Below are 26,047 nucleotides of genomic sequence, written 5' to 3'. Positions count from 1 at the left end.
TGAAATTAATTTAGACTCTGAGCTCAGTGTGACAGCTCTAAAGGTGCAACGATTTTAACGATTCCCTTTCTTTCAGGTTGCAGAGTGGTCCATTTATCTGCTCAGATTTACATGACAATCTACGATTTATTTGTTATCTAATAAGACAAATTTTTATTAATTAATACTAATAAACATTAATTTGTTTGGAATTTATAGTATCAGAAAACGAGCAATTTATGTCTTGAAAATGTTCCTTGTTATGGCATTGAAAGTAAATACGAAATTTGAGAATGATTGCAGTTGTTACTGATAAATAATTTTGACATTTAATTAATAAACTTGTTTGCTTAAGTTGCTGTACAGATAAATTCGCAGCGCTAGAAGTTACCTTATTATCATATAAGATATTCACACTAGAGGGGGTCACAGAACTACACCAGTTCACAACATATTATCCATATTCGCAAAGGTAGTGACATTAAAATTTTTCGTGTTGCATGCATTTCAATTTGATTTGCTCTCTGGGCTGTTGAAAGTATTGTATGATAAATTGTGTCATGTTAATCAGGATTCGAAAAGGGATATCAATTGAAAGAAAATAATACTGATGCACAATGGCTGATTCATCTTATGAGAAAGGACTTACAGAACTTTCAAAAATGAAGGTAATCCAAATGTATCTTTCTGGTACGTGTCTACACCCGGGAAGCTAACCTTAAAACTAGGAGAAATTTTTTGTAATGTAATATAAAACAATCTTTTTTACATTAATTTCTGTTTAGCTTGTATAATTGTTTTAGACAGATACAATTTCGCTTTATTAATATTTAAAAATTATAATATATTATATTTGTTGAATATAAAATATTTATATACATTTTAAGATTATTAAGGGGAATTATATATAATTATAGATTAATATTATTGAACAGGTTGCAGATCTGAAAATTGAGTTAAAACAAAGAGGACTACCTACTACTGGCAATAAGAATGAATTGGTTGAAAGGCTTCAATTAGCAATTCATGGTGGTATATGCTTTCGAATGACTTTTAAACTGTTTTGTTTTGTAAGAGCTACCTATTGATAAAATAATGTTTTTATTGAATGTTTAGATTCTGCACTATCTTTAGATGAGACCACAGAGGAAATTTTAGATGAAGATGCAGTTCTTGGTGTAATTAAAAAAATATATTTTGTATATTATTTGATTTTAATATGACATTAACAATATATCTGTTTAAATAGGATGAAGAAATAGAAGAGCTATCAAATAAGCCTGACTCACAAGAAGGTAGTGAAAAAAGGAAATTGTCTACTGAAAGCAATGTAAGTGCTAAAAAGATAGTTTTAAATCGAAAACCAGTAATTGAAGAAATTAAGAATGAACAAACTGAAAAGATTGAAATTGATACAAAAACTATTGAGATTGCACCACCAGAAAAAAAGATAATTAAATTATCAGAGCTTGGTATCAAAGAGGTAATATTTTCTTTTTACTATATCTTGCAGAATTATAGAGATCAAATATAAAATGCTAATAAATTTATCTTATTAATAGAGATTAGAAATGAGAGCTAAGAAATTTGGATTACCATTATCAGAAGCTGCTAAGAAAGAAGCTAGATCTGCAAGATTCAGTATTAATAATCAAAATAATAAGTCAGCTGCATCTGTAAAAACACCTGTGGTATATATATTTACTCAACTACGAGTGTAATATTTTTATTTGTTTTCTAATATTATCTATTGTGTGCATTTGCAGCATACAACTTACGAAGTTCTAAAGAAGCGAGCAGAAAGGTTTGGTACGTCTGTTTCTAGTTTAATGGAAAAGGTAATTAATTATGTTAATAAAAAGTTTATTATATTAAATGTAAATATTAATTCTATTACATATTTTATAATTTTTTTATAATTGCATTTTATTTCAGGCTGAATTAGAAGCCAGAATAGAGAAAAGAAAAGTCAGATTTGGGGAAGTGAAACCTACAAATAAGAAAGTATTTTATAATAAAGTTAAAATTGTTAAATGATATTCAGTGTTATATACCAAATAGCAACTTAGATTGCAAATTTTACATTAAGTTTTCTTACTTCTAATAAGACTATTGTATACAAAATAAAAAATCATTGTATTTGTTAGAAAATGCATGACAAAAAGATTTTTTCGAGTAATATTTTATTTTTTTAAGAACTGTACGAAAATTACACACATGCACTTTATACTTATATTTCTATTCAATTAAAATAATTATAAAAAGAACAAAATATATGTATATATGTATATACATAAATTGTGTGTGTATATATATATATATATATTTCAGGGCATTGTATGAAATAGATTATATGCAATGTTGCAATATTGTTTCCGTTTTAAATGAAGGAATTATTGACATATTAAATTAGTATATAATGCACACATCTCGACTTTTGTATTAAAATAAATAATTAATTTGTAATATGTGTATATTTATAATATTAAAATTTTGTATTATTATAGAACAATATGATTAGAAACAAGTAAATAAATTGTTTTTCTATAAAATGCATTAAAATTTAGCGCACGGAAAAAAGAAAAAACATTTTCTGATATTCAATATATTGAATTTTATTACAAAATGTATTTAGGCTACAACATGTAATATAATAATTGCGTTTGGTCTAGACCCTTACGAAAAAGAAAAGCTAAACTGCACCACATTTACTGTTGTCTTGCTAAGACACTTCGTTCGTTTACGTTTCAAGGAAACATTTATAAATGCGAAAAAGTTTGGTACATGTATGAAAATGAAGTACCTCTTTTTAAATTGTATGAACCACGTTTAATACGTTTTATCCAGTTTTGAGATCGAATCATTGTATTATCATAAATATATCTTGCACGAGCTATACGAATTTCTCTAAATGCGGACATACCATGCATAAAAGCAATATAAATGTATATGAATATATATATACATATCTTTTAAAAAAATTCATTTCACTTCCCCTCTGTTTCAATTTTTTGTTTAAAGGATAAAAAACAAGTCTTCGGACATATTGAAAAGCTTCAATCTTTTTTCTTTTTCTTTAATATAAATACGTATGATCATTGTATTATGAAAAATTAAATCTCCAATAATATTTTACAATACAATGAATGCTTTATATGGTATCAATAACCATTCGAGCATTTGTGAGAGAACTTACATTACATATTCGCATTTTCCTTGAAGCGCACCCTAAGAACGAATGGTCCGAAGACACATGTTATATTTAAAGAAGACAGTAGATTGTACATTAAACAATATACAACTGAAATATATCGTATAGATGTAAAAATCATAAAATTATCGGTAGTAAACTCTCTATTACAATATACGGCGTGTTGTAATGTGTGTATATAATCGTTCAAATTCGGTTGTTAAACGTTCGACGAAGTAAAGGAAACTATCCCAAGCAGCTAATCCTAAGATAATGATTTCCTTTTTTTTATTTATATAACTTCTATTTATATTAGGTATGCACGTACTTGTGATAACTAAACAGATACATGATGATTCTTTGTGACGCAAAGACACTATCAGCTTTGCGGATCGATCAAAGAGCAGGAGGCTGTTGTATGTAAAATGAAAAATGAATGTTAAAAAATATTTTATATCTTGATTATTATTTTTATCATCTTTTTTTTTTGCACGTAATCGTATCTGTTCAGTGAATCACTTAATCCAATCAATTTCGTTTGTATTCATTTCTTGATCAAAGCAATATTCTTCGAATATTTATCTAAGAAGTGAATTCAATGAATAGTTTTCTCAAAGCTGCACTGCATTTACGAACAGCTTTGAACTTGGGGTCTAGTTCATAATGATTTCTAATAGTACGAAACATTCCTTTTTTTTTTATTAGTTCTTTACATGTTGTTATTATTATTGTGTGTATATATATATATTTTTTATTTATGTATATATATATTTTTTCTTTTTTTAAAAAAGCTTGAAATATGTCTTAAAAAGATTTTCGGGAAAAAGAGCGGATGTAGAAAAAATAAGAAACAAGAAAACCATTTTAGTCTTTGTCAACAATGTTGAACGTATTAAAAAAAAAAGTCATATTCACAAATATATAGCTACATATAAACGTATTTATATGCATGTACTTTTAATTGCACTCGATAATAAAATAAAAATTTCTTTCGTTAAGTTATTTCCCCGATTATCTACACACGCTTAACGTCAGTTTCGTTAAATTTCTTTTCTCTCACTTTCTTAGAATTGGACTTAGCAGCCTCCTGTTCTCTAATATAACTATATCCAAATGTTTTATTCTTTTATTATAATTATCAAGTAAAATTTGTAAAATACAATATACATACTACCTATCATAAATTCTTAATTTTTCTTTATAAATAATTATAGTAGTAGTCTTCACACCATTTGTTAATTTATTATAATCGGATGCCGTTCCTTTCGTTTTAATTTAAATATTACATTTGTGCCCTTTGCACTAATTCATTTTATAGTATTCTGCGTGACTGTGTATATATAATACATATAATATAATCTAAAGGACTTATTGTATTTACATATATACATGTAACAACGGCGCATAGTCCGAATTTGTTAATTTTTCTCCTGATTGCTACTAAGATCGACTTTTTCAACAGCAAACGTTTATCTGGGAGAGGACATCTACACATCTACAATGGATTCGGAAGTAACTGTGCACAAATTTCATGTGTAAATACTAATGGATGTTTAGTTAAAATTCTGGTCAGATCTTTGTATAATCCTTTCTCTAGTAACACGCAACTTCCGTTGCTACTAGCAGCTGGTCTCGTTTGCTTCATATAAATTTAATCAAACTTGAACTAATTACAAAAAGCTTACAACTTTTAGGAAATAGGCTCCATTGTTAGTGATTAATATTTTTTTCCTTATTCTCGCTTGGCCAACCTCGGATTTGGTTTTGGTGGCTTTCGTTTTTTCTTTCTATTTCGAAAGTATAAATGTTTTGAACAACTGTTTGCTTAAGAGGTCGAAGAGGAAGACAATTCTAATTCTATGCCTTTTTCCTTACGTTTTAAAACAGTACAATATGTGTATAAAATAATGTTAGAACGTACATCATTATGTTATGCAAATACTCTTTCTTTCATCATTATTTCAAACATTCCAATGCCCCAACACATATATGTATAATATATATAAAGTAGATATAAATGTATATCTACTTTCTTTTTGTATTTACGATTACATTACATCTTGCTAGCTTTTTTTATGTTTCTCTTGTACTTGTCCCTCTCGAGCAAAAGTTGCGATCTTACCTGACCGTTAAAACACCATTTGTTAATGCACCCTATATAAAGTTTCAGGGTTGGCCAAGATCTCACTCATGCTACGAATCAAGATCATCTTCTCTCTGGCTACTGAAGTATGATACTAAACCGCCAAATTCTCCAGAACCTTCTTCATCGTACTGTTTGTTTCCAGTACTAGCATCGTTCGCATGCGCTTGCTGTTGTGGTGGAGGCTGAGGGGGAGGCGGGGCTTGAATGGGTGGTTGATTATCCGCAGGAGATGAAAAGTGATCCGCGGGATATGGAGATCCTTGATATGCGGCTGCATCATCTGCTGTGGACATTGGCGGTGGTGGTGGATAGGCACCATAATGATAATTAGGAGGAGGGGGAGGATGATACGGTGAAAAATTACCAGGTGGTCGATTAGGAGGTGGTGATGGTTGTTGCATATTATGATTAACCGGTGATGCATTAGTGAAAGGCGGCATTTGATGTCTAGGGCCCATTGGATTATCTGCAAACCTGGACATGGGAGGTGCCCCTCTGACATATGGAGGAGGTGGAGGAGGTGTAGGACCACCTTTTGCTAGAGGACTTCCGGCAGCTGGTGGAATCATTGCAGGTCCAGGGCCAAGTGGAGAACTACGATCTCGATTGTTGATCGATATCGGTCCACCACCTGATGGAGAAGGATCCATTGGATGATGCGGCGTATGATATATTTGCGGACCAGGTACCCTCATTCTCATTGGCGGAGTTCCTGATCTTACAGTAGCAAAATGAGGTGGTATAGAAGATTGTCCCGCTTGTCTATATGGAGAAGGTATTCTTCCACGTGGTTGCATTTCGTAACCTGTCCTAGGTCCGCCCATTATTTGACCTCCAGCGTTTGGTCCACCGAAGTATTTGTGTCCCATTGCTGCAGCTGCAGCGGAGAACGATTGTGGACTACTCGATACAGGTTGAGATTGAAGCATCCTGGTGATAACGGAAGACTGTTGATTAGGTGGCAACGACGGATAAACAGACTGTGAAGTCGGGGTTTGCGAAGAAGGTGGTCCTTGTGTTGTAACAACGCCAGCAGGTGGTGTGGACGGAGCGGAACCAGAGGTGCTACTACCTGGTGTAGGAAGTACATTCGGGATTTCAGCAGGTTTCATCTCCGAATTAGAATCAGTGCCCATTCCAATTAAACCAGCCTCAGCAGCAGCTTTTGCCGCTGCTTCCGCAGCTCTAGCTGCTTCCAGCGCAAGAGTCTTTTTACCCTTACCACGTCCCCTTCTTTTAGGTTTCATAGGCGATCCATCGGGATTAAAAAGTTGTCCATCTGGTCCCGTCATCATAGGAATGTGTCCTTCGCCTGTTCTTTCCGCATCAGGAGTCATAATCGCTGACATATTGGGAGCGATATTAGATGGTATGGTAGTTACCAAGTTTTGTGGCACGCTGGCAGATAAAACAGTGGTGTTTAAATTCGGAGCGCCATCTCTGCGCATTTGTTCTGCAAGAATTTCGGCTTTACTCCGACGGCCTCTCTTTTTCTTCTTTGGTACATCTCCATCAGTTCCCTCTGGCGCGTTAGGGTCTCGTTGCCTCTCAGCTGCCAATATTTCTAATGCTTTTAAACGCGCCTTTTCTAATTTTTTTGCTTCTCGTTCTTCTTTCTTCTTCTTTTTTGCTATTTCGATAGCTGCAAGTTCTAACTGTCGTCTGCCGTATTCTTCATCCTCCATCATCATTTGTTCTAATTGTTCGTCATCTAAGTCAGCTAGTTCACCTGCTCCAAGTCCCGTTAAGGAACCTTCTGGCACATCTCCGGTGAAAGAACCTGCTACCGACATAGCCGTACTGGTTAAACCTACATTCTCTGAAAGATTATCATCAAGTTTCGTATCTATATCTCCCATAGGATTATCTATGACATTCGCCATGATATCTTTCTCGCCATCTTGATCATCTCTTCTTTGGATAACAGAACTGAGCAAAAAGTTTTGTTTACGTGACTTGTTTTTACTTCCAGGTTTCGGACCAGGCTTTTTTCTTTGTTTTGGTGTTCCATCGTTTAACATTTTCCGTTTACCACCGGGACTCTTGCTTTTCCTAGGTTTTCTATTTTTTGGCGATTTAGTTTTAAATTTATGACCATCTTTTTTTGGATTATAAATATCACCTATAAGGTGATATTATATGTTAATTCATAATATTTCTACATTTATATTCTTAACATTAATATGCTTTTTTCTCAATTTACCTGAATCTGAATCTTTCTCAGCATCTTCATTTAAATCTTCGCCCTCATTTACAACAAATTCATCTTCACTTTCTCCCGTTTTTCTTAATGCCTTTTTTAGCTCCTATAATATTACATTCTTTTATTTCTAAACTCCTATGTTATATAACATTATGTATTACCTCTTCGCTATCTGATGCCATTTCTTCTTGATAATTAATCTTTTTACCGCGAGTTCGCCTACTTAATATTTCTTCTTCTTCTGGTTTATTTTCATCCGGAAGGCCACCGTATATAATCTGAAAATATAATTAAGTTTAAATTAAAAGTTTGTTATTATATATTAAAGTAAGTAAAATAAGATAAATTTAACATACTTTTCTTCGAATTGTTGGTGTCTTCTTTGTTCTTATTACATTATCCTGTGATAAATTGAGGAAGGACATGTATATTAAAAAAATAATGAAATACAATTATTTCAAACAAATTATATCTATAATCTTACCTTCTTCTTTTTTTGTTGCGTTATTTCTTCAAGTGGTAGAGTTGCAGGTATACCAGATATTTCAGAGTTTATTTCTGGTAGTTTTATATCTTTTATCTGGTTAATATGTTTGTCTTCATTATTTTCATTTAAGTTATCAAGTTTGACATCTAATACATCAGACATTATAGATTCGTTGTTTTCTAATTGTGGTTGTATCTCACACGACATTTCGATTTTTGATTCGTCATTTGATTCTTCCGTTTCGCTTTGGTTGTCAGACTCGATTATACGTTTTCTCTTCTTTTTCTTTCTATTTTTCGTCTTCGGCAATGTTTTATACCTAGATGTCGATACGTTCCTACTTCTAAAAGAAAATTTAAGAGTGAAACAATTTTAAAATTGAGCAAAGAATGAACTAATCATAAATTAGTAATAATATTATTTAGTAATACTAATACTATTTAGTAATAATAATATAGGATAGAACAATAGTATCTTACTTTTTTTTCCTCTGTCGCCATGAATTATCGCTATCTTCGTTATCTGAATCCCATGTAGACCGAGATTTTTTTCTTTTTGGTCTATCGCTTTCTTCACTGTCGTCATTTACTACAAAAGGTTTATTATTAAAATTTTTGTTTACCTCATATAATAATATTTATTCTAATACTAGTCAAAGAATTGATTCAGTATACTTACTAAAGTCTTCGTAACGCGTAGTTCTGGCTCTAGTGCTTCGTCGTACGGATCTCGAATCTCCTTTTCTACTACGTCGTTTTACGTCAGCAAAAGTGCTTTCATCGGAAGATGTTATATGGTCATCAAAATCTTCTTCCTCTTCAGAACTCGTACCTTTAAAATCTTCATCACTTTCAGGATCATCTTCGCTGCTTATATCAAGACTATTCAGCTTACGATGTTTCTTACGCGACAAGAATTTCTTTACTGCTCCTTTGTGTTGTTCTTCTTCTTCCTCATCAATACCATCCTCACATTCCATCTTATACTCTTCATCGCTCTCTTTTTCTGATTTTTTGTCAACGTCATCTTTACCTTCTGGAGCTTCTTCAGTGTTTAATACTTCATTCTTAAAATGCAGCTAGAAGCAAATTTTTATTGAAAAATTTTACATAACATAAAATTAAGTAAAAATATGTAGTAATAGTTTTTTTTACTTGCGCTTCTTCTTTTTCCGCATTCACTATAGTTGCAATATCTTTTCCTCTTCCTTGATTTCCAGCTCCCTGAACTGCTTCTACTTCGTCTTGGATTGCAGCATTGATCATGGCATCATAGTCATTAAATTTATATTTGTTAGCAGATCGTCTTTCACGTAACTGATATACAGGTTCACTTTCTTCACTACTAGATGTTTCTGTACTTGTCGAAGATGATGCTGATGAAGATTCTATAAAAGATACAAGATATTAATTCAAGATAACAAAAATGAGTAGCAAAAAGACCAAAGATTACCATTATCAGATTCTTGGCTAGAGGCTTTTGATCCTTTCTGATGACGTTGTGATTCATTTTTGTGAAGAACATTATCTAGACTTATACCAACAAATGCTAGTCTCTTCTTTCTTAAAACTTCATTTTCATGTCTTTTCGTCAATTGATCGTACATTTTTAAGCTTTCTCTTAATTTAATCACTAGCAAGTTCTAAAATAAAATATTAATTTATGACACAATTTTTTTTAAGTAAATAGCTTATTCAACAAGTATGCTGAGATTAAAAGCTTACATGCTGACATGGAGGACAGAACCAATCACCCTCTGGTATTAACATGAGAGCAGGTCTCAAGCAAGAACAGTGCCACCCTTTATCGCAAGAATCACATAAAAGTATCCATTCTGGATGATCTGCCTTACCACATTTTTGACAAGCATACTCATCATCTGCTTCTTCAACATCACTTTGAGCTATAATTAAACAATGTTGATATATCGGAATACAATTTAGTGTTTTTTTTAAATTTGTAAATAATCATGTAATACCTTTTTGCGCAGTTCTTGCTCTTCTTAATGGCTCTGATTCTTGATCTTTTTCAAGATCACTTTCGGGCGAAAACTCATGATCGCTTTTAAAAAGCAGAGATCCTTCACTTTCTATTTCGTCTTCTTCATCCTCTTCTTCATCATTCTCATTTTCATCATCACTACTAGAACCTGAAGAACTCTGCCATGGATTTGCTTCATTAAATTTAGCAGACATTTTCTTCTTTTTCCTTTTTCTACGTTTCTTTTTAGATTTCTTTTCTTTCTCTATTTCTTTTATTGCGATTTCCTCTTCGCTTTCAGGCTAAAATTACGATAATTATATAATATGTTAATATCAAATGTACAATTAAGCAAAATAAAAAAATATACCTTTGATTTCTTCCGCTTCTTTCTTTCCACTGAATCTTTTTTGTCTTTTCTTTCATTTGAAGTCTCTTCCTCAATCCTTCGTCTATCTGCTTCTTCTTTAATTTTTAATTGTGCTATTCTTCTAGACTGCCTTACAGGTGTTTCATCTTGAGTTAATCCTGTTTGTGTTTCAGGAACAATATCTCTACCTACCTCTAGGCCCAATACCATTTTTCCTATGAACAATATTTTTCTAGATAGTAAATTGTATGTTATCTGCGAAATATATAAACATATAAAAGGGGAAATAAAAACTTACTTTTCTTTCGTTTTTTCTGTGAAATTGGTGTCATATTTAAAGAATCGTTATTGCTTGGTGTTTCATCAAGATGGATCTCAGATGATACCTCAGAAGTTTGAATACTCTGAAATTCAGAATGTTTTGGTCGAGTTGAACGTCCACTTCCTCTATAACGCCTTCGTCTTCCTCTAGGACGTCCTCTTGTTTTCCTTCCAATTGCAACCGAATGAGTAGTACTTTGATCATCGCTGACATCCTTAACTTCTTGATCTTCTGACTTTTCAGGACTACATTTTGCAGCCTCGTCTTCTGAACTTATTGTTACAACGCGATTTTCCTCCACAGACTTTCGCAATTGCTTATCAGGTATTCGTTTCGCATGTAATTTTATTCTTTTGCCTCCTATTATTTCTTCATCATTTTGTTTTGCAATTATATCTTCAGAATTTGATTCATGGGAACTATTACGTCGCTTACGAGATACTCTTGGTGATTCAGTGGAATCCAGTTTCCATCCATCATAAACGAGTTCAGATACGTGTTTAACCCGTAAGCCTATTTTTGGAGCAGAGATATCACTCTGCTCATTATCGTCTAATTTTTTAAAAGTATCATCGTCAGTACATGCTAAAGGATCCATTTCCACGGGAACTGTACTGAATAAATTTTCATTGTCTACTTCCATTGAATCGTCAGATGATACAGAGACTGTTTTCACTTCGATACTTTGAATTTCTGAGCTCCCTTTTTTCTCGTCATTTTCGTCGTTATGTTCCTGCGCAACTTTGTTCAACACGATGTCCGCTGTATTAGATATTGTGCTGTATTCATGTTTTGTTAAATGTTTTGTGGTACTATTAGATACTATATCCCCACTTATTTTATTTTCATCAATTTCTACTTGTTTAAAATTATCCAAATTTTGACCCAATTGTACTTTAGAATTTGTTAAGTCTTCTAATATTTGTTCATTGGATTCTATATATGGAGATTTAGATTTTAATGGAGGAACATCTTGAATATCAGAAACATCGCTCAATCTCTTACTAGTTGCCTTCTTAACATCGTTTATGATTGTCGCTGATTCTGATGTAGTTTCTTGGGTATTAAAAACTGCTGATTTATCATTTAAACTAGAGACAGTATTTTCAGGAAGGGATTCTGTACTTCTATTTATAACATGAAATGATTCGTTATGCTTCTCATGGTTATCTGTAACACTCAAATTCTCTGATTTTTCAGATATAAAATTTACAAATTGTAGGTTATCCGTAGATTTAAAATCTTCTGGTATAGTTGAAATATTATTTTCATATATTTCTGATTTATCTATACCTGAGGATATATTGTCAAATTTATCAAGTGGTAAAATATTTTGTACAGAATGAATGGTTATATTATTTTCAGACATATCTTTATTGAAATCTCCTTCATCATGTAAATGTGTAGCAAATTTATTGTCTTTATTACTAAATCCTGAAAATTCTGTCAATTTATTATATGATTCTATGATTGAAAATTCTTCTGTAACATGTTCAACTTCTTTATTTTTAATAAATTTCATATCATTATCAAAACTCGTTATTAATTTTTCTTCCATAGGTTTTACACATTGCTCTTTCAAGCCCTCACATGATATTTCTTTCTCAACATCATTAAATTCAGTGTCTTCATTTGTTTGTTTTTGAGTTTTAATTATGTTTATAGAATTTATTGTTTCAGAATCATTTCTTCCTTCAGAAATCGTATTCATGATTTTGTCTGAAACTTGAACTAAACCATCATTTTCACTTATTTCGCCTATTACATTGTTTGTTTTAGTTAATGCTGAATTTATATTTTCTTTATTCACTAGCTCAGTTTCAGAAACGATTGGTGAAACCTCCGCTTTTATTAATTCTGCACTATTACTTTCTGAAATATTAATATCTTTTTTCTCATTTATAATTAATTTTTCATTTAAATGAAATTGACTAACAATGCAGTTATATTCTTCTTCAATTATTTCTTTGTTAGTTATCTTCATCTCTTTATATTCAGCTTCTTCGTTTTCCATTTTTTTTAAAGTATTTTCTGATACTAATTCTCTTCCTTTTTTATTAGTAACTGCATTCTGTAATTCTTCAGACAATTCTTCATCCTTTGTAATTAATTTTTGAACTGTTTGTTTTATTTTTTGTTCATTACTAATCATTGTTTCTTTTTCTAAATCTGTAAACAAGTTATTTTTATTTTCAATTGTTTCTCTTTGAGGACTCTCAAAAGCATTATTACTGTCATCATTGGAATCACTGCTCTCATAATTTGCGACTAAAGACTGTTTCATTTTGTCTGGTTCTTGCAAATTCACAGGATTTATGTCTATTTGATTCAATTTTGGTTCGTCTGTCTTTGATTTTTCAGTAATATATTCTTGCTGAGTATTATTTGCATTTTCTACAGTATTATTTGTAGAATTTAACTCTTCATTTTTTACACTACTGTCTTCAATATGTTTTATAATATAATCACATTGATTCATATTACTTTTTTCATCCTGTTCAATCATCTTTTCATCTTCTGAAATTATAGGCTCTATCATGCTATCAGATTTTTGCTGAATGTCTATATCATTGACGTCTTCTATTTTTTCCCTTTCAACAACAGTACCAAATTTATTTGTTTCATCAGAAGATGAACATAGTTCCAACGAAATACTACGTGTATCTCCATATGATAAGTTGTCATCAAAACATTCTTTTTCTTCATTTAGTTTAAAAAGTTCATTATCAGACTTTGACAATTTATCATTAATAGTCATATCTTTATTTGAATCTTGATCAACACAGGAACTTCGATTTTCTAATGTTTCAATGTCAACTATATTAGATACAATCATTTCTCCTTCAGCTTCAACTGTATCAGATTTAGATGGTTTAAAATTATTTGTGTCAGGTACTGTCTCTGCTAATACATTGTAAATAGAACATTCATCTTTAAAGGAAAATTTCTCGGAGTCTGAATGCACTTTAGCGCTTTCGTGAATCGAAGTCTTGTGAGTGCAACTACCATCTGAGCTACTTATTGTAGGAACTAGCGAATCTTTGTTACATTGTTCAATTAATTCCGAACTAGTAACAGTAAAATTGTCTGTTAAATCTAATTTGGTATTAACAGGCACAGAATTTTTGATAAATGAATTAACTGAAATTTCGTTTTGTTCTGAAATTTCTATCTTTTTACTATTTTTAATGCAATTATGTGCCAAATGTACGTCAGAATCAGTCAAAATTTTCATGTTCTCATTATCAGGGTTTATTAATTGCTTTTCTTGATTATGAAATTCTGGGATATTATCATTTTTATCATTTTGTTTAGAACTTTCAACAGATAAGTCAAATTCTTTCTCAGATACATGTTCCATTTCTTTTTCTGCTAAACTATCTACTTCTTGATAAGTGGAAAATTCTTCCTTACTTGTACAACCTAATTCTGAATTTTGAGCAAAAGATGAACATGAATTATTAACAAATGTTGTATCTGTTTCTAACTCACTTTTTTTAAGTGTTGATATATCAGATGATTTGCAATCAGCTTCACCTTTAGAACAAAGAATTGGAGTTTTTACAGTTTCATCAGTGTCATTTTGTAAATCTGATATTTTATTCTGACTTCTTGCTTGTTCTTCTAATGCATTATTTTCTGCTGTTGATATCTCCAATTGCATAGATTCAATATCTGAGTCGAACTGTACTGTAGATGGTGTTACAATTGCGTTCTCAAGCTTTATATTTGCATCTTGCATATTTGTATCATTCGTACTGTGAGGTTGTGAAATTATGCCTGATATTTCTGTTTCTTCAGATTTTGTATACTCGTTTTTTGTATTTTCACTGCTAGTAATAGAATCCTGTACAATAGATTTAAAATTTTCTTCTTTTGATTCAGAACTAGACAAATCTATTTCTGTCTTTTGTATTGCACAACGTCCTCCATCTATAGAATATTTCAAAGGAACTGTTTCTTCCCATATATTAGTTGATTCTCCAACCTTTTCTATTTTATTCTTATTATCATCTTCACGAAGTGGACTATTACTTGTAGGTGCATACGAATTTATTTTTAACGAGTTATTATTCATTTGAGTTACGCCAAAATCGTCTGACGTATAAGAAGTAATTATATCTTCCGCTGGTTTGGAGGAAGAAACACATTCATATTGCAGTGTATCAGATTTAGATTCTATGGTTGTTGAAACTGTATGATCAGATGGTGACTCAAATACTTCTGCTCTGGAAGTGTATGAAATACAATTAGGACCAAAAAAAAATCTTGGTGGTGATGCAGATGCTGGTTTGCATTCATTATCTACTTTTTCTGCAGTATTCGTCTCGTGTGAAGTTATACTGTCGGAATCACAAACATTCTCAGCAGCATCTTTATTACTTACTGACTGAGTTGTGGGTGTAATTTCTGGATAAAATTCAAGCGTTTCTGACGTATCTGCTTGACATAAGGAAATAGACGAATCACACTGCATAGAATCTTGAGAAACAGGACTTAGTTTTTGCCTCAAGGAATTTCCTTCTGTGTTCTGTGAATTTTCGGCTTCTACATTTCTTTTTTGTGAAGTTGAATTTTCATTACTTACAGAATTTCCATCTATCTTAACATCTTGATTTTTATTAGAAGAATTTTCACATTCAATTTCATTTCTTTTCTGTGATATGTCTTCTTCATTTGATATGATACTACTGTCACATTCTGGTTTTTCTTCTGGTTTTCCAACATCCCATCTCGATATCCTTTTTACAGAACTATTCGAATTTTTTGGTATTATTTGAATGCCCAATGATGGTTTGAACTTGGACTTTTCTTGTGTTGAACCTACAGTTTGCCGATTACTTCTTACATTAATACTCGATTGCGGATAATTTCTGTTTAATTTTATGGCATTTTTACTTGTTATTAGAGATCCAGTAGACACTTCGTGTATAAGGCTATCTTCGCCTAAATTTTTACTCGGCAATAGAGAAGAAGTAGCAGAATCAGCTTCGTTTTTTGATTCGTTGCTTTCTTTATTGTCAGTTGATGCATCCTCACCAGGATTACCTGTCTGACACTCTTCGCCAGATCCTTCCCCATAAAAAAAAATTATGGGCTCTTCTACAGCTTCTCCAAGAGCAGGATTAACTGCATCACAATCACTACCAGATCCTTCACCTTGAATCATTATCATTGGTTCCTCAATGGATTCACCAACTTCATCTCTCCAATTACTACTCATTATTGATCTCTTATCTATGGAACTTCTAATTGGTATTACATCTGCTCTTATTCTCTTTAATATGTCTTGTTGCATATCATCTCCTTCCAATGGACGTTTTACCGGTGTAGGATTCATTCTTAGAGCCGTAATTTTACTCGGATCTGGAAGTATGGTATAATTTGGTAATCTGTGATCTTCTTTATTAGATATTCTCGAAGCATTATGATATGAAGCAGGAGACATATCGTAACCAGGAAATGACATTTGTCGTTTACTTAAATCTGCTACCATGCTATGATTACGCATCATCACAGCCCGAGCATCATACGGTAAATTTGTAACTTCCGGTTTGTTTATCTTCTTCGTACTGAGGTCCATTTCTCTATGTTGAAAATCTTGCGCCCTATATCCGGCAGAAGGTAAATCGATAGTTTTGTTAAATTTTCGACTAGATAAATCGATTCCAGAGAAATCCATTGGCCTGTTTTGCTCGTTCGTGTTCTCCCATCCTCTTGGTGATGTCGACAAATCCATACCTCTATGTTCTCTAAGCGAATTCACTTTATCTATCTGACTTCTTGCACAAAAATCTTGTGGTATTCTATCATCATCTCCATTTATTATATTTCCCACAATACTTCCCGATCGTGCTAGGTTTTCAGCAATTTTCTCTAATGATTTTGCTCCACTTGGCTTTTCAAGTTTTTCAGATTGCATCCTCACAAGGTTCGCAGCCAGTTGATCTATTGGCTTCACAGACAATTTATTATGAGTTGTTGGCATGTCAGCAGAAGTAAAAAGAAAACTATTTTTATTAGATAACTTGTCTAGTGATTTCATAACTTGATCTGCTGAATCTTCATATTTCTTTGTTATATTCAATGTATGTGTTATTCCAGTAATTACTTTTTCTTCGTGTATTTGTTTCATTTCGGAAACATTTACTAACTTAAGAGGAGATGTAATAACAGGTGTTTCAATTGATTTAAGAGGCACTGATTCTTCAGAATCAATTTTTGAATTACTCATTATTGTATGCTCTTCAGATTTGTATGTTTCTACAGGTTTAGTATCATTAGATACAATAGTAGTAACCATCGTTTTTTGAATAGTGCTTATTTCTTTCTCTTGTGATGAAACTGTTTCTTTTTCTGATAATGTATCAACCTTAGCATTTAATATTTTAAGGGGGCATGATGATAATAAAGGGGGTGTTTCAACAGGATTTGATTCTACCATCTCATTTTGTATTGTCTGCTGAGAATCATCTTCCTCTGTATTTTGTTTAGAACTTTCATCATTTGTCAATTCATCTTCACCATCCATGTCTTCCTCAGCATTACCAACCTCATTAATGTCATCTTGTTCTCTTTCATCCTCAAAATCTTCACCTCCACTCTTATCTAATTCTTTTTCATCAGATCCTTCCATGTGAATGCCATTTTCCTGTACAACTTCATCCTCCAAACTTGGTGATGTAGTTATTTGTCCCGTATCAATAATAGGTTTCTCAGAAATCTCTAAACTATTACTATCTTCATTAATTGGAATAGCTCCAATTTCTCCATTTGATAAGGTATTTATAAGATTAACTACTCCTTCTCGATCCCTAACAATATATTTAAAGACTTTAAAATAAGAATTTAAAATGTAAATAAAAAGAAATTCACATTTATATTGAACACATACTTAGCTACAAGTTCCCAATTTTCTTCATCTATATCTTCTTTATAAACCCTTATATTGCACTCTTCATCAAGTTGACACCAATAAGCTAAACCAGATTTATCTCTTCCTAAAGGTTCTACCCGTAATTCCTTAGCTGCTAATTTATTTACTTCATTTTTAAACTTTTGATTTAGGTCAAACTGTGTTTCTAAAAGAACCTGCAATGAAAAAACTTATGTAAAGAAAATTAGCATATATGATCATACAAATATAAAATTGGAAACATGAACATAAGCATTCTTTATCTGACATTTTACAATATATAATAGAATAATTATATTTATACTTTAAGTAGTCGTAGTTTAACAGCAATACGGGCTTTTTTGTAACCAAAACGTTCAAGTTCCCATCCATCTTGATTAGAATATGTATGACAGAATTTAACCAATGCACGTTCCCATTTTTCTGGTGATACTGTTTTACGTGTTTTTCTTAATAATTTGATGTGGAGATCTATCAACTGTTGTGGTACTAAAAAAAAAACGACTGATTGTAAATAGAAATAAAAGCATGTATAGAAAGTATTAAATATTTATATTTTAGCACAAATAAAATTAAGAAATATCTTTGAAATATTTTCATTAGAGATATATTATTATAAAATTACAAAATTGTATGTAGTAACCTAAAATTTTTATTTACAAATGCATAGTCAATAAGAGGCTAACAGTAATTCATAAATCATTTTTATCATATAGTATTAGAGTCATTAAAATGTGTATTTTCAAATCATTAATTTGACACACGATTCATAACTCGTAATCACGTGTAACTGAGGTTGACAACAAGGGAGGTGGCAGCACATGAGAAAATAACAACAGTAGATAGTAAATTGAACTAAACTGTCAATAATAGCATTATTTAAATGAAATGATGAATTTGATACAAATAATTATCAATCACATATTACTAATTAATTAGTAAATTCTCTTATTGTTAATTGTTGCTACACAAAGTAAACAAATAAGAAGACAAAGATCTTTAAGAATGATGTGTAGAATTCCGATGAAAAAAAGGGGATGAAAACAACTATAAATTTAATGCTCGTGGTTGTTCAGTATAAAATAATTATTTGAAAGTAATATTGGAATTATAAAAAAATACGGAATAGCATAAAATTTGAGCAGAAAACGCGAAATCGCGAAAGATAACTAATAGCACACGCGAGACTTTTGGCCCCGCGGGGGCGGGTCAATCATTCTCTCTCTCTTTTCTGCACATACACGTATGCATGCAGGTGTTACTCACCCTCCTGTGTGTTTTCAAGCATCTCTTGAAGGCGCGCAATATCAGGATAAATGATACCACAGGACTTGCCGAAGCACTCGAGAAACGAACAAATCACCGCGAAATTTGGGTCACTCGCGCAAGAGGCTTCGTTATCGGACGCCATTTTTCCGCCGCTTCTCTCTGGGCCCGTCGCCGCTAGGCGATATACTACGCTAGGCGACCTAACAACTCGTATCGCATTTTCGTCAAATTACTTTCGATCGTCACTGCTGTTTCACAGCACGTTTATAAAAAAAACCTGTTAACGTAGTTAAAAAAAAGAAAAACGACAGAAAATCAATGTTTTAGAACGTTCGAACACCGCTTCCCGCTTCGTTGCTTTCGTTACCTTGATTGTTCTCTACCTGCTCTACTCACACCCGCATCAAAACCACAAACGAACACGCGCGTCCAACAGAGACAAATGAAAACGTAAAGGACAGAAGCGAGAAAAAACACACGCGCACGTACTTGTATTGTTGTCTTAAACTCCCACTCTATTTTCGTATCGTTCAGACATTCAAGAAAACGAATACTTTCTCACGCGCCTTCTCTTCTTCGTTCACTTTACACTTTTCCACATATCACGATGCTTACCACAAACACACTCATACATACAAGTAAGAAGATCGTTGCGTCTCCCGAGTATATACAAGATGTGTAATGTGTGCACGCGCGCGCGCGCGCGCGCACCTTCGGGCGCAATAATAACGATGCACGTAATCGTGGGGGTATCGCCTTTCCTGGACGAACGTTATTCGTACCTCGCTGTTCTATCAGCGAGAATTGTTACTGTCGAATCACAGGGTATATTAGCAGCGCAGAAATAATAACCACCACAATGACAATGAAAACAGCCCCCTTCCTTGCACCACGGCGCACTGGACATCGCCTTCAGGTCCGGGCTACGAAACATTTGGAGGGTTCTCAACCTGCGTATGGCGCGGTACTCGAGTACCTGCTAAGCTTTAAGCCATATCTACGAAATTATATCCTTTATCCATACTTTTTTATATTCTATCTTTATTAGATTTACTTGTCGTGTCATCTAGTATCGGATTACCGTTCCAATAAGCATAAGTTATCTATTTATACAGTCCATTTGTTCGGTGGTACCATTGAAATTCGATTATATTGAAAGAGCGCGAAAAGTTTACAGTAGAACGTCAAACGCACATTTCAAGGTTTCCCCGACCGACGCTGTCGCTCAATGACGTAGTTCTGCGTAGTTTCGTATAATTTCGAACAGCGGGAGTAACGATTCGATTAATCAGGACTAACCAGAGGAAATAGAATTATTGTTTTCTACCTATTACGTTCCTCTTGTGGACACTCGCGGATTTAACGAATTATCAAAACAAATCCGATTCTTAACGAATTGCACACGACATGTGTACTCTACTCCATTTAGATTCTGCCACACCGTTTATTGTAATTTTTACATGGCCTTATACTCTATGGTGCTATACATCAAACACAGTAAACACGCCGACGTTTCATAGCAGGCTGAGATTGTGCGACTGCTGCGATCGATCGCGAGAGTCAGAAACACGAGCGATGTATACCTATATGCAGCGTAGAGACAAGACTCCTTGTCGACACCATTATGTTACAAGTAAATGGTAAAAATTTCCTTTTAGTCGTAACAACTATTTTTAAATTATATTTTTCCAATTGTAGATGAAAGAATATTTCCGAACAATAGTTTCGTTCCTTTCAACAGGAGGTGAAACGGAAATCCATTGAACAGATCGATAAACAAAGTTTTTAAAATATGAAACTTTGTGGTAGACGGTGCTGCCACGAGTACTTTCAAATCGATAGCGCGGGAGACATTTTCACAAGATTATCGATTATATGCTTATTTTGTGAAAATATAAAACTTCGATTAACAATTTTGCAAAGTTGTCACGTGCATTTTGTATTTTATATAATTTAATTGTATCAAATTCGTACAAGCATGGTATAATATATCTTGAATAATTATTCGGTATATATTATATATATGTCTATGTTTATAAACCATGTTTATTGAATCGTTAAAAAAATTGAATCACGTTTTATAAAACTATTTTTACTATATCTATTCGGTATTGAATAGCATAACAATATGAATAATTCGTGAAATATAAAATGTTTATTTTCGAGTGAAAGTTTACAACTTTGCATCAACAACTTCTATTATCATTATTGTATTATATAAACGTTCATATTTACAACATATATTAAAAAATCATAATATTATGTAATTTGTTGGATTCAATAATATTTGACACTTGTTAATTCTTTTTGATACATTCTACATTTCGTCATTTGTACCTGAGTGGACTACTTTCTTTTTGTCTGCTGTACATTTTTCTATTTGTCGTTCTTAAGCTAGAAGTTTCAATTATTTAGGATTTCACTCGAATACATAGCACCATATAGACTGTTAAATAAACAAAGTAACCATTCATAATTTTGAATTATGTTTTAATTGGAAATTACTGATAAAATACTTGAAATGAAATCTTATTTGTACGAAAATATACAGAACGATAACAGTAGTTATCGAAATAATATGTAAATACATTTGTTAATCAAACTCTATTTTATATTTATATTTGCTTTCCACATTTTATGCTTTCGATAAACTGTCCATAAAAAATATCGTTTTTACTGATTGAAAATTAATTATAATTAATCAATACAATGTATTACAATTTTGAATCATTATGTTCCTCTGATTTATATATATATATGTAAGTGATATATACGATGTCTGCTAAACATTTATAGCATTTTTGTTTTAGAAAATATAAAGAGATAGGTAATATTTATTATTTCAAATTTTGTTCATAAAACTTTTTATTTTGATAGAAATCTTCTATTTGTTTTATTTTTTATATAGTTATAATTATTTAACGACATTATAGAATAGTTCCATAATTATTATGTGAGCTTAAAATATATATAAAAATTCACTATATATAAAATAGATCATGTATAATTTAAAAACGTATTTTATTGTAGCATTATTTATTTTTATGCTATTTTCTTAAAATTGCCTAGAAACGCGTGTTTAGTGGGAAAATGATATAATCTCGAGAATGAAGAAAATACTGTTTACTGATAGTAATTTGTAATAAATGTAGCTAAAACAATAAATAATGTGTTTATTTTATTAGTGTGATGAATGTATAATTTAATGTAAAAAAATATTTTGGAGGTAGTAATATTATATTATGAAAGAGATTATAAGCAATTGCAAGATATTATGTGGAAAGCAAATTGATGCTTTGTATATATTTACATTTATTTTTAAAAAACATTTGTGTACTGTATAAATCAGACTTAATCACGCATTCACATACACACGTGCGTGCGCATGCACACACACGCCCGCACGCACACATATAATATGCAGCTTTTAAAGAGCATGCATATATTAAATAATATAGGATTATGCCCTGTAATACGACCAACTCAGTTTTCTGATATAAATCAAGAGTATTAATAATACCGATTTAAAGAATCTTGTAAACTCGTAAAATAATCTATACGAAAGTAAGTAGTTAGTAACGAGAAGCTCGTATAAATACTACTATAATGCTTTGAGATAAGACAATGAGAAAATATATTAAAATATTAGAGTATAATTTTCAAATGAAATCTTGTACAAAGCTGAAAAGCCAGGGAAGATATTTTTTATATATAAAGGAGGGCTCAAGAAATGAAACATAAGATAAAATATTTACTTATACAAAATCACTTGGATGCCCTTTGTGCTGTAATAGTTTTAAGTTGCTGTTTATATATTTCAGCTTCTTCTTCTTTTTTTTGAAGCCGTTTACGATACTCAGCTGCTTGTCTTCGTGCTTCTGCTAATTGTCTATTCAGTAGCGCAATATCCATAACTGGTTCATTATCATGTGTTGGATCATCTTCGATAATTTCTTCTATATCATCGTCTAATTGTAAAATTATTGGTTCCGTCATTTTTGAGGGCGAATTAATGATTTTACTCTGTTAAAATCATTAAATATGAATATAATAAAAGTTATAAACATGCGTTAATTTGATTGTTCTCATTTAATATCTGATTTCATACCTCTGATGGAGATATTAAGTTTTTAGATTGTGTAAGTGTTGATACAGGCGTAGTATTAGAAATTGAAGAAATGAACAATTTTCCAGCTTTATTATCCACAGAAGATCTTTTCAATATATTGGGTCCTCTGGATGTGAGTGTAGGTGTATTATGACTTAAAATTTGATCTGCTCTAATTGCTATCACTTTCCTAGGACTCCCTTTCTTTCCAGCTACATGAAGTCGTTTCATTCCTATTGAAGAATTTCTTGTTAAGTTTAGAGCAAGTTTACCTGCTTCTGTAAGAATAAATTATCAATGTCGATAAATATAAATATGTATAGCAAAATGTACATCTCATTAAAGTATTTTGTACCAGTTAAAACAACTGTTCTTCCACTTTCCATTGCATTTTCAACAATAGATGAGTCATTATCTACAGGTATCATTGTGATTCCATGTGCTTCTAATAACCTAAATTTTTTATTGATTCCCCCAATAGTTGTAATATCTTTACGTTTCTTGCTATTATTAATATTATTTGTATCAGTAATTTCACCCACACCTTCAATTTCTTTTTCTCGATCAACATCAACATTTGGTCCAACATGAATTTGTTGAAAGATCATTCGTGGCTTTTTTCCCATTTGCACTATATATTTAATAAAAAGTAGTAGTACTATTAATCAAGTTTGACATTCAAAATCTTACTGATTAAAATATCAAGTGATATACCTTGTGTAATCTTTTTTTTTTGTTGTGAGTCATGCTGTGGAAGTTCAAATTTATGTTGTTCTTCCTCTCTTTCAGATTCTAACTGTATTAAATTATGAGTTGCTACTTCAAGTTCTGCCGAATTTGCTTGATTCTGTTGATGTGCTCGAATACCTACAATTTCTCTTTCTTGTTGCAATATGTCTACTAAGTCTAGCCTATCATGTTCTAATGCGAGACTAATTGGTGTTTTGTCAAATTTACTAGTTGCATTTGCATCTGCTCCATGTTCTAATAAAACATGCATTACTTCTACATGTTCCCTTTCTACTGCCCAATGCAAAGGTGTCATTTTTAACTGCAAATGTTTTTTTCATTAAATATATGATACACGAAGTTTATTTTTACAATTTTATGTTAATTACCATATCTCTGCTATCGACATCTGCACCATAATTAAGAAGTAACTGTGTCATCTGATGATGGCCTTCATATGCAGCCATATGTAAAGGTGTTCTATCCACTTTTGTTCTTGCATCTCTAGAAATTCCTGCTCTAAGTAAAACCTCAGCAGTTTCTGTATGATTATTTTGTGCAGCAAAATGTAATGCACTTGTACCCAACTGTCAAAAAATATTATTTCATTATGAATTACTACATAATTGTAAAAGTTTATTATGAAAATATATACCCAATCCGTAGTGAATGGTGCACCTCTGCACATTAGGTCACGGACACTGTCAGTATCCCCATATTTTGCACTAAAAAGTAACTGCTTTCCTAATTCCACTATTGATAAGGCATCTTGAGAACGTGTTCGATGAGATACATCACAGGAAAGAATTTCAACCTATGAAGTATCTACAGATGAAACAATATGCCTAAAGAATGATTATATGAAACTGATTTATATGAAATTATACGTACAGGAATAAGGGTGTCTGAGTCCAGACCCTCAATATCATTAGTGCAAATACTTTCAGCTTGCATTTTTGTATATTTAACTCAATCCCCTTCTTTCTGATGCACGCTAAAATCAAACGATCCATAACAATTGATATCATTGGGACTTGTTTTAATATAAAAAGGGCTAGTTGTGACCATTCCATTTTTCACTCAGTAATTCGTCAGTGTTGTTCGACCTTGAAGTGCCGGGATCGAAAGTAGGTCGACAAATTAAAATTTGAAGATCAATTCGATAAAATTAACACGATTTATTTATTTTTGCCTACTTGTTCGGAAACGTAGCATGTATATTTTTCAAAATTTTCTTCAGTACAGGATGTTTTTATTTTGCCATTTCAGATTGTGAGGAACTTCCTGTTCCTGTTCATTAAACGGAAGTCCCATGCCATAGGCCCCGTGTTTTGTGCCCAAAAGCGATTCAAGTCGATTGTAAATAATATTGAAGAAAGTTATACTTACGACCAGTACATTATTCTTGCTTTTTAGCAATTTTTCCAACAATTTTCGAGCGCACACACTCACTTTGAGGAATTGTTCCTCCCCTCAGCCTTCTCGATTTACCGTCTTGGTAAAGTTTTATGAAAATGGCGACACCTTGGCGCCATTCCTAATATAATTTTATCATTGTTCTAAGCAGTTTTTGATGTCAATTCGGACGTATTTTTGTGGTTAGAGGTATCCTTTTATGTAAAGTTGTAATTTTTTTAGCGCATTTTAATTACTTTATTTGAAATGATACTGAATAGTAGTCAAATATGTTAAATAGAGCGTATTACAGCGCCACATTGTGGTACACGTGAAAAGTATCTTACATTAAACAGGTTAGGTGTATTAAATTCGAGTAAGGTTAGGTTATGTTGTAAAGTTTTACTCACAGTTGTATACATACATAGCATTGTACATGGCTATGATCATATACACGTCGTGTATAGGACCGCGATTTTATTTGTAGAATGTGTTTCGAAATAGTTAAGTTGAAAAATTATAGATAAAAAAAAGCGGAATAATTGTTGTAAAATGCAACATTCACTAGTTATATAATAAACAAATTGTATGAAATCAAAACATTTGATTAAATGAATATAATAAATATTTATGATATGACGAACATTTACATATATGTATGCTTTGCGTACGAACTTTGGCATGAATCTTTTTATATGAATTTTTCTAATCATTTGTATCTAAATAACCAAATAATATACTAATATATATATATATATATATCCATATATACACATACATGAAAATTATGCATTTTATATAGTATGCGATCAAAAGCCAGAAAGTATTGTTTGTTTTTACGCCGTTTCCTAATATTTTATATGCAATGAAAGTTGTGTAAATCGTTCATTTTAAACATATATTTTAAAAACGTTGTTAGTAATACTTTATCTGAAATATGTATTTATTAATTT

The 26,047-nt window shown here is 31.8% G+C and overlaps 3 protein-coding genes and 1 long non-coding RNA gene across 9 annotated transcripts; 2 read left to right on the top strand and 2 right to left on the bottom strand.

Moving 5' to 3' along the window:
* The first annotated feature begins 316 nt into the window (after positions 1-316).
* Positions 317-2,145, top strand: LOC100644274 (SAP domain-containing ribonucleoprotein). Of its 3 annotated transcripts, XM_020867511.2 has the most exons (8): positions 317-451; positions 551-647; positions 915-1,011; positions 1,096-1,157; positions 1,229-1,462; positions 1,542-1,670; positions 1,746-1,817; positions 1,915-2,145. In XM_020867511.2, the coding sequence occupies exons 2-8, from the start codon at positions 597-599 to the stop codon at positions 2,014-2,016; spliced, it is 747 nt and encodes a 248-aa protein (XP_020723170.1). In that variant the 5' UTR covers positions 317-451; positions 551-596; the 3' UTR covers positions 2,017-2,145. The 3 variants fall into 3 exon arrangements, with proteins under 3 accessions (XP_020723170.1, XP_012173677.1, XP_003402125.1); XM_012318287.2 differs by lacking the exon at positions 317-451 and having other exon boundaries at positions 458-647; positions 915-1,008; XM_003402077.3 differs by lacking the exon at positions 317-451 and having other exon boundaries at positions 458-647.
* Positions 2,146-2,578: 433 nt separating this feature from the next.
* Positions 2,579-19,937, bottom strand: LOC100644154 (titin homolog). The gene is made up of 17 exons (XM_048414055.1): positions 19,230-19,937; positions 18,860-19,139; positions 17,898-18,082; positions 17,573-17,769; positions 10,654-17,492; positions 10,356-10,570; positions 9,984-10,287; positions 9,730-9,908; positions 9,458-9,647; positions 9,160-9,392; positions 8,684-9,083; positions 8,485-8,593; positions 8,003-8,348; positions 7,875-7,919; positions 7,680-7,796; positions 7,519-7,621; positions 2,579-7,437 (listed from the first exon to the last, which is right to left on the bottom strand). Exons 2-17 carry the CDS (start codon positions 19,002-19,004, stop codon positions 5,363-5,365), a joined length of 11,682 nt encoding a protein of 3,893 aa, XP_048270012.1. The 5' UTR covers positions 19,005-19,139; positions 19,230-19,937; the 3' UTR covers positions 2,579-5,362.
* A 398-nt stretch (positions 19,938-20,335) lies between these two features.
* Positions 20,336-20,775, top strand: LOC100644041. Of its 2 annotated transcripts, none has more exons than XR_001099523.2 (2): positions 20,336-20,495; positions 20,561-20,775. It is a non-coding gene; the product is annotated as an uncharacterized LOC100644041 (long non-coding RNA). The 2 variants fall into 2 exon arrangements; XR_007227350.1 differs by having other exon boundaries at positions 20,370-20,502.
* Positions 20,776-20,998: 223 nt separating this feature from the next.
* Positions 20,999-25,443, bottom strand: LOC100643915 (GA-binding protein subunit beta-1). Of its 3 annotated transcripts, none has more exons than XM_048414062.1 (8): positions 25,089-25,443; positions 24,591-24,693; positions 24,355-24,513; positions 24,089-24,286; positions 23,685-24,021; positions 23,326-23,601; positions 22,971-23,203; positions 20,999-22,885 (listed from the first exon to the last, which is right to left on the bottom strand). In XM_048414062.1, exons 2-8 carry the CDS (start codon positions 24,651-24,653, stop codon positions 22,628-22,630), a joined length of 1,524 nt encoding a protein of 507 aa, XP_048270019.1. In that variant the 5' UTR covers positions 24,654-24,693; positions 25,089-25,443; the 3' UTR covers positions 20,999-22,627. The 3 variants fall into 3 exon arrangements, with proteins under 3 accessions (XP_048270019.1, XP_012173675.2, XP_048270020.1); XM_012318285.3 differs by having other exon boundaries at positions 22,971-23,248; positions 25,089-25,439; XM_048414063.1 differs by lacking the exon at positions 25,089-25,443 and having other exon boundaries at positions 22,971-23,248; positions 24,355-24,524; positions 24,591-24,889.
* Positions 25,444-26,047: the final 604 nt, after the last annotated feature.

Source organism: Bombus terrestris, chromosome 18 (assembly GCF_910591885.1).
Source record: "Bombus terrestris chromosome 18, iyBomTerr1.2, whole genome shotgun sequence".
In the NCBI taxonomy this organism is placed as follows: Eukaryota; Metazoa; Arthropoda; class Insecta; order Hymenoptera; family Apidae; genus Bombus; species Bombus terrestris.
The sequence above is the reverse complement of the archived record's forward strand: the minus strand, read 5'-3'. Positions and strand labels throughout refer to the sequence as shown.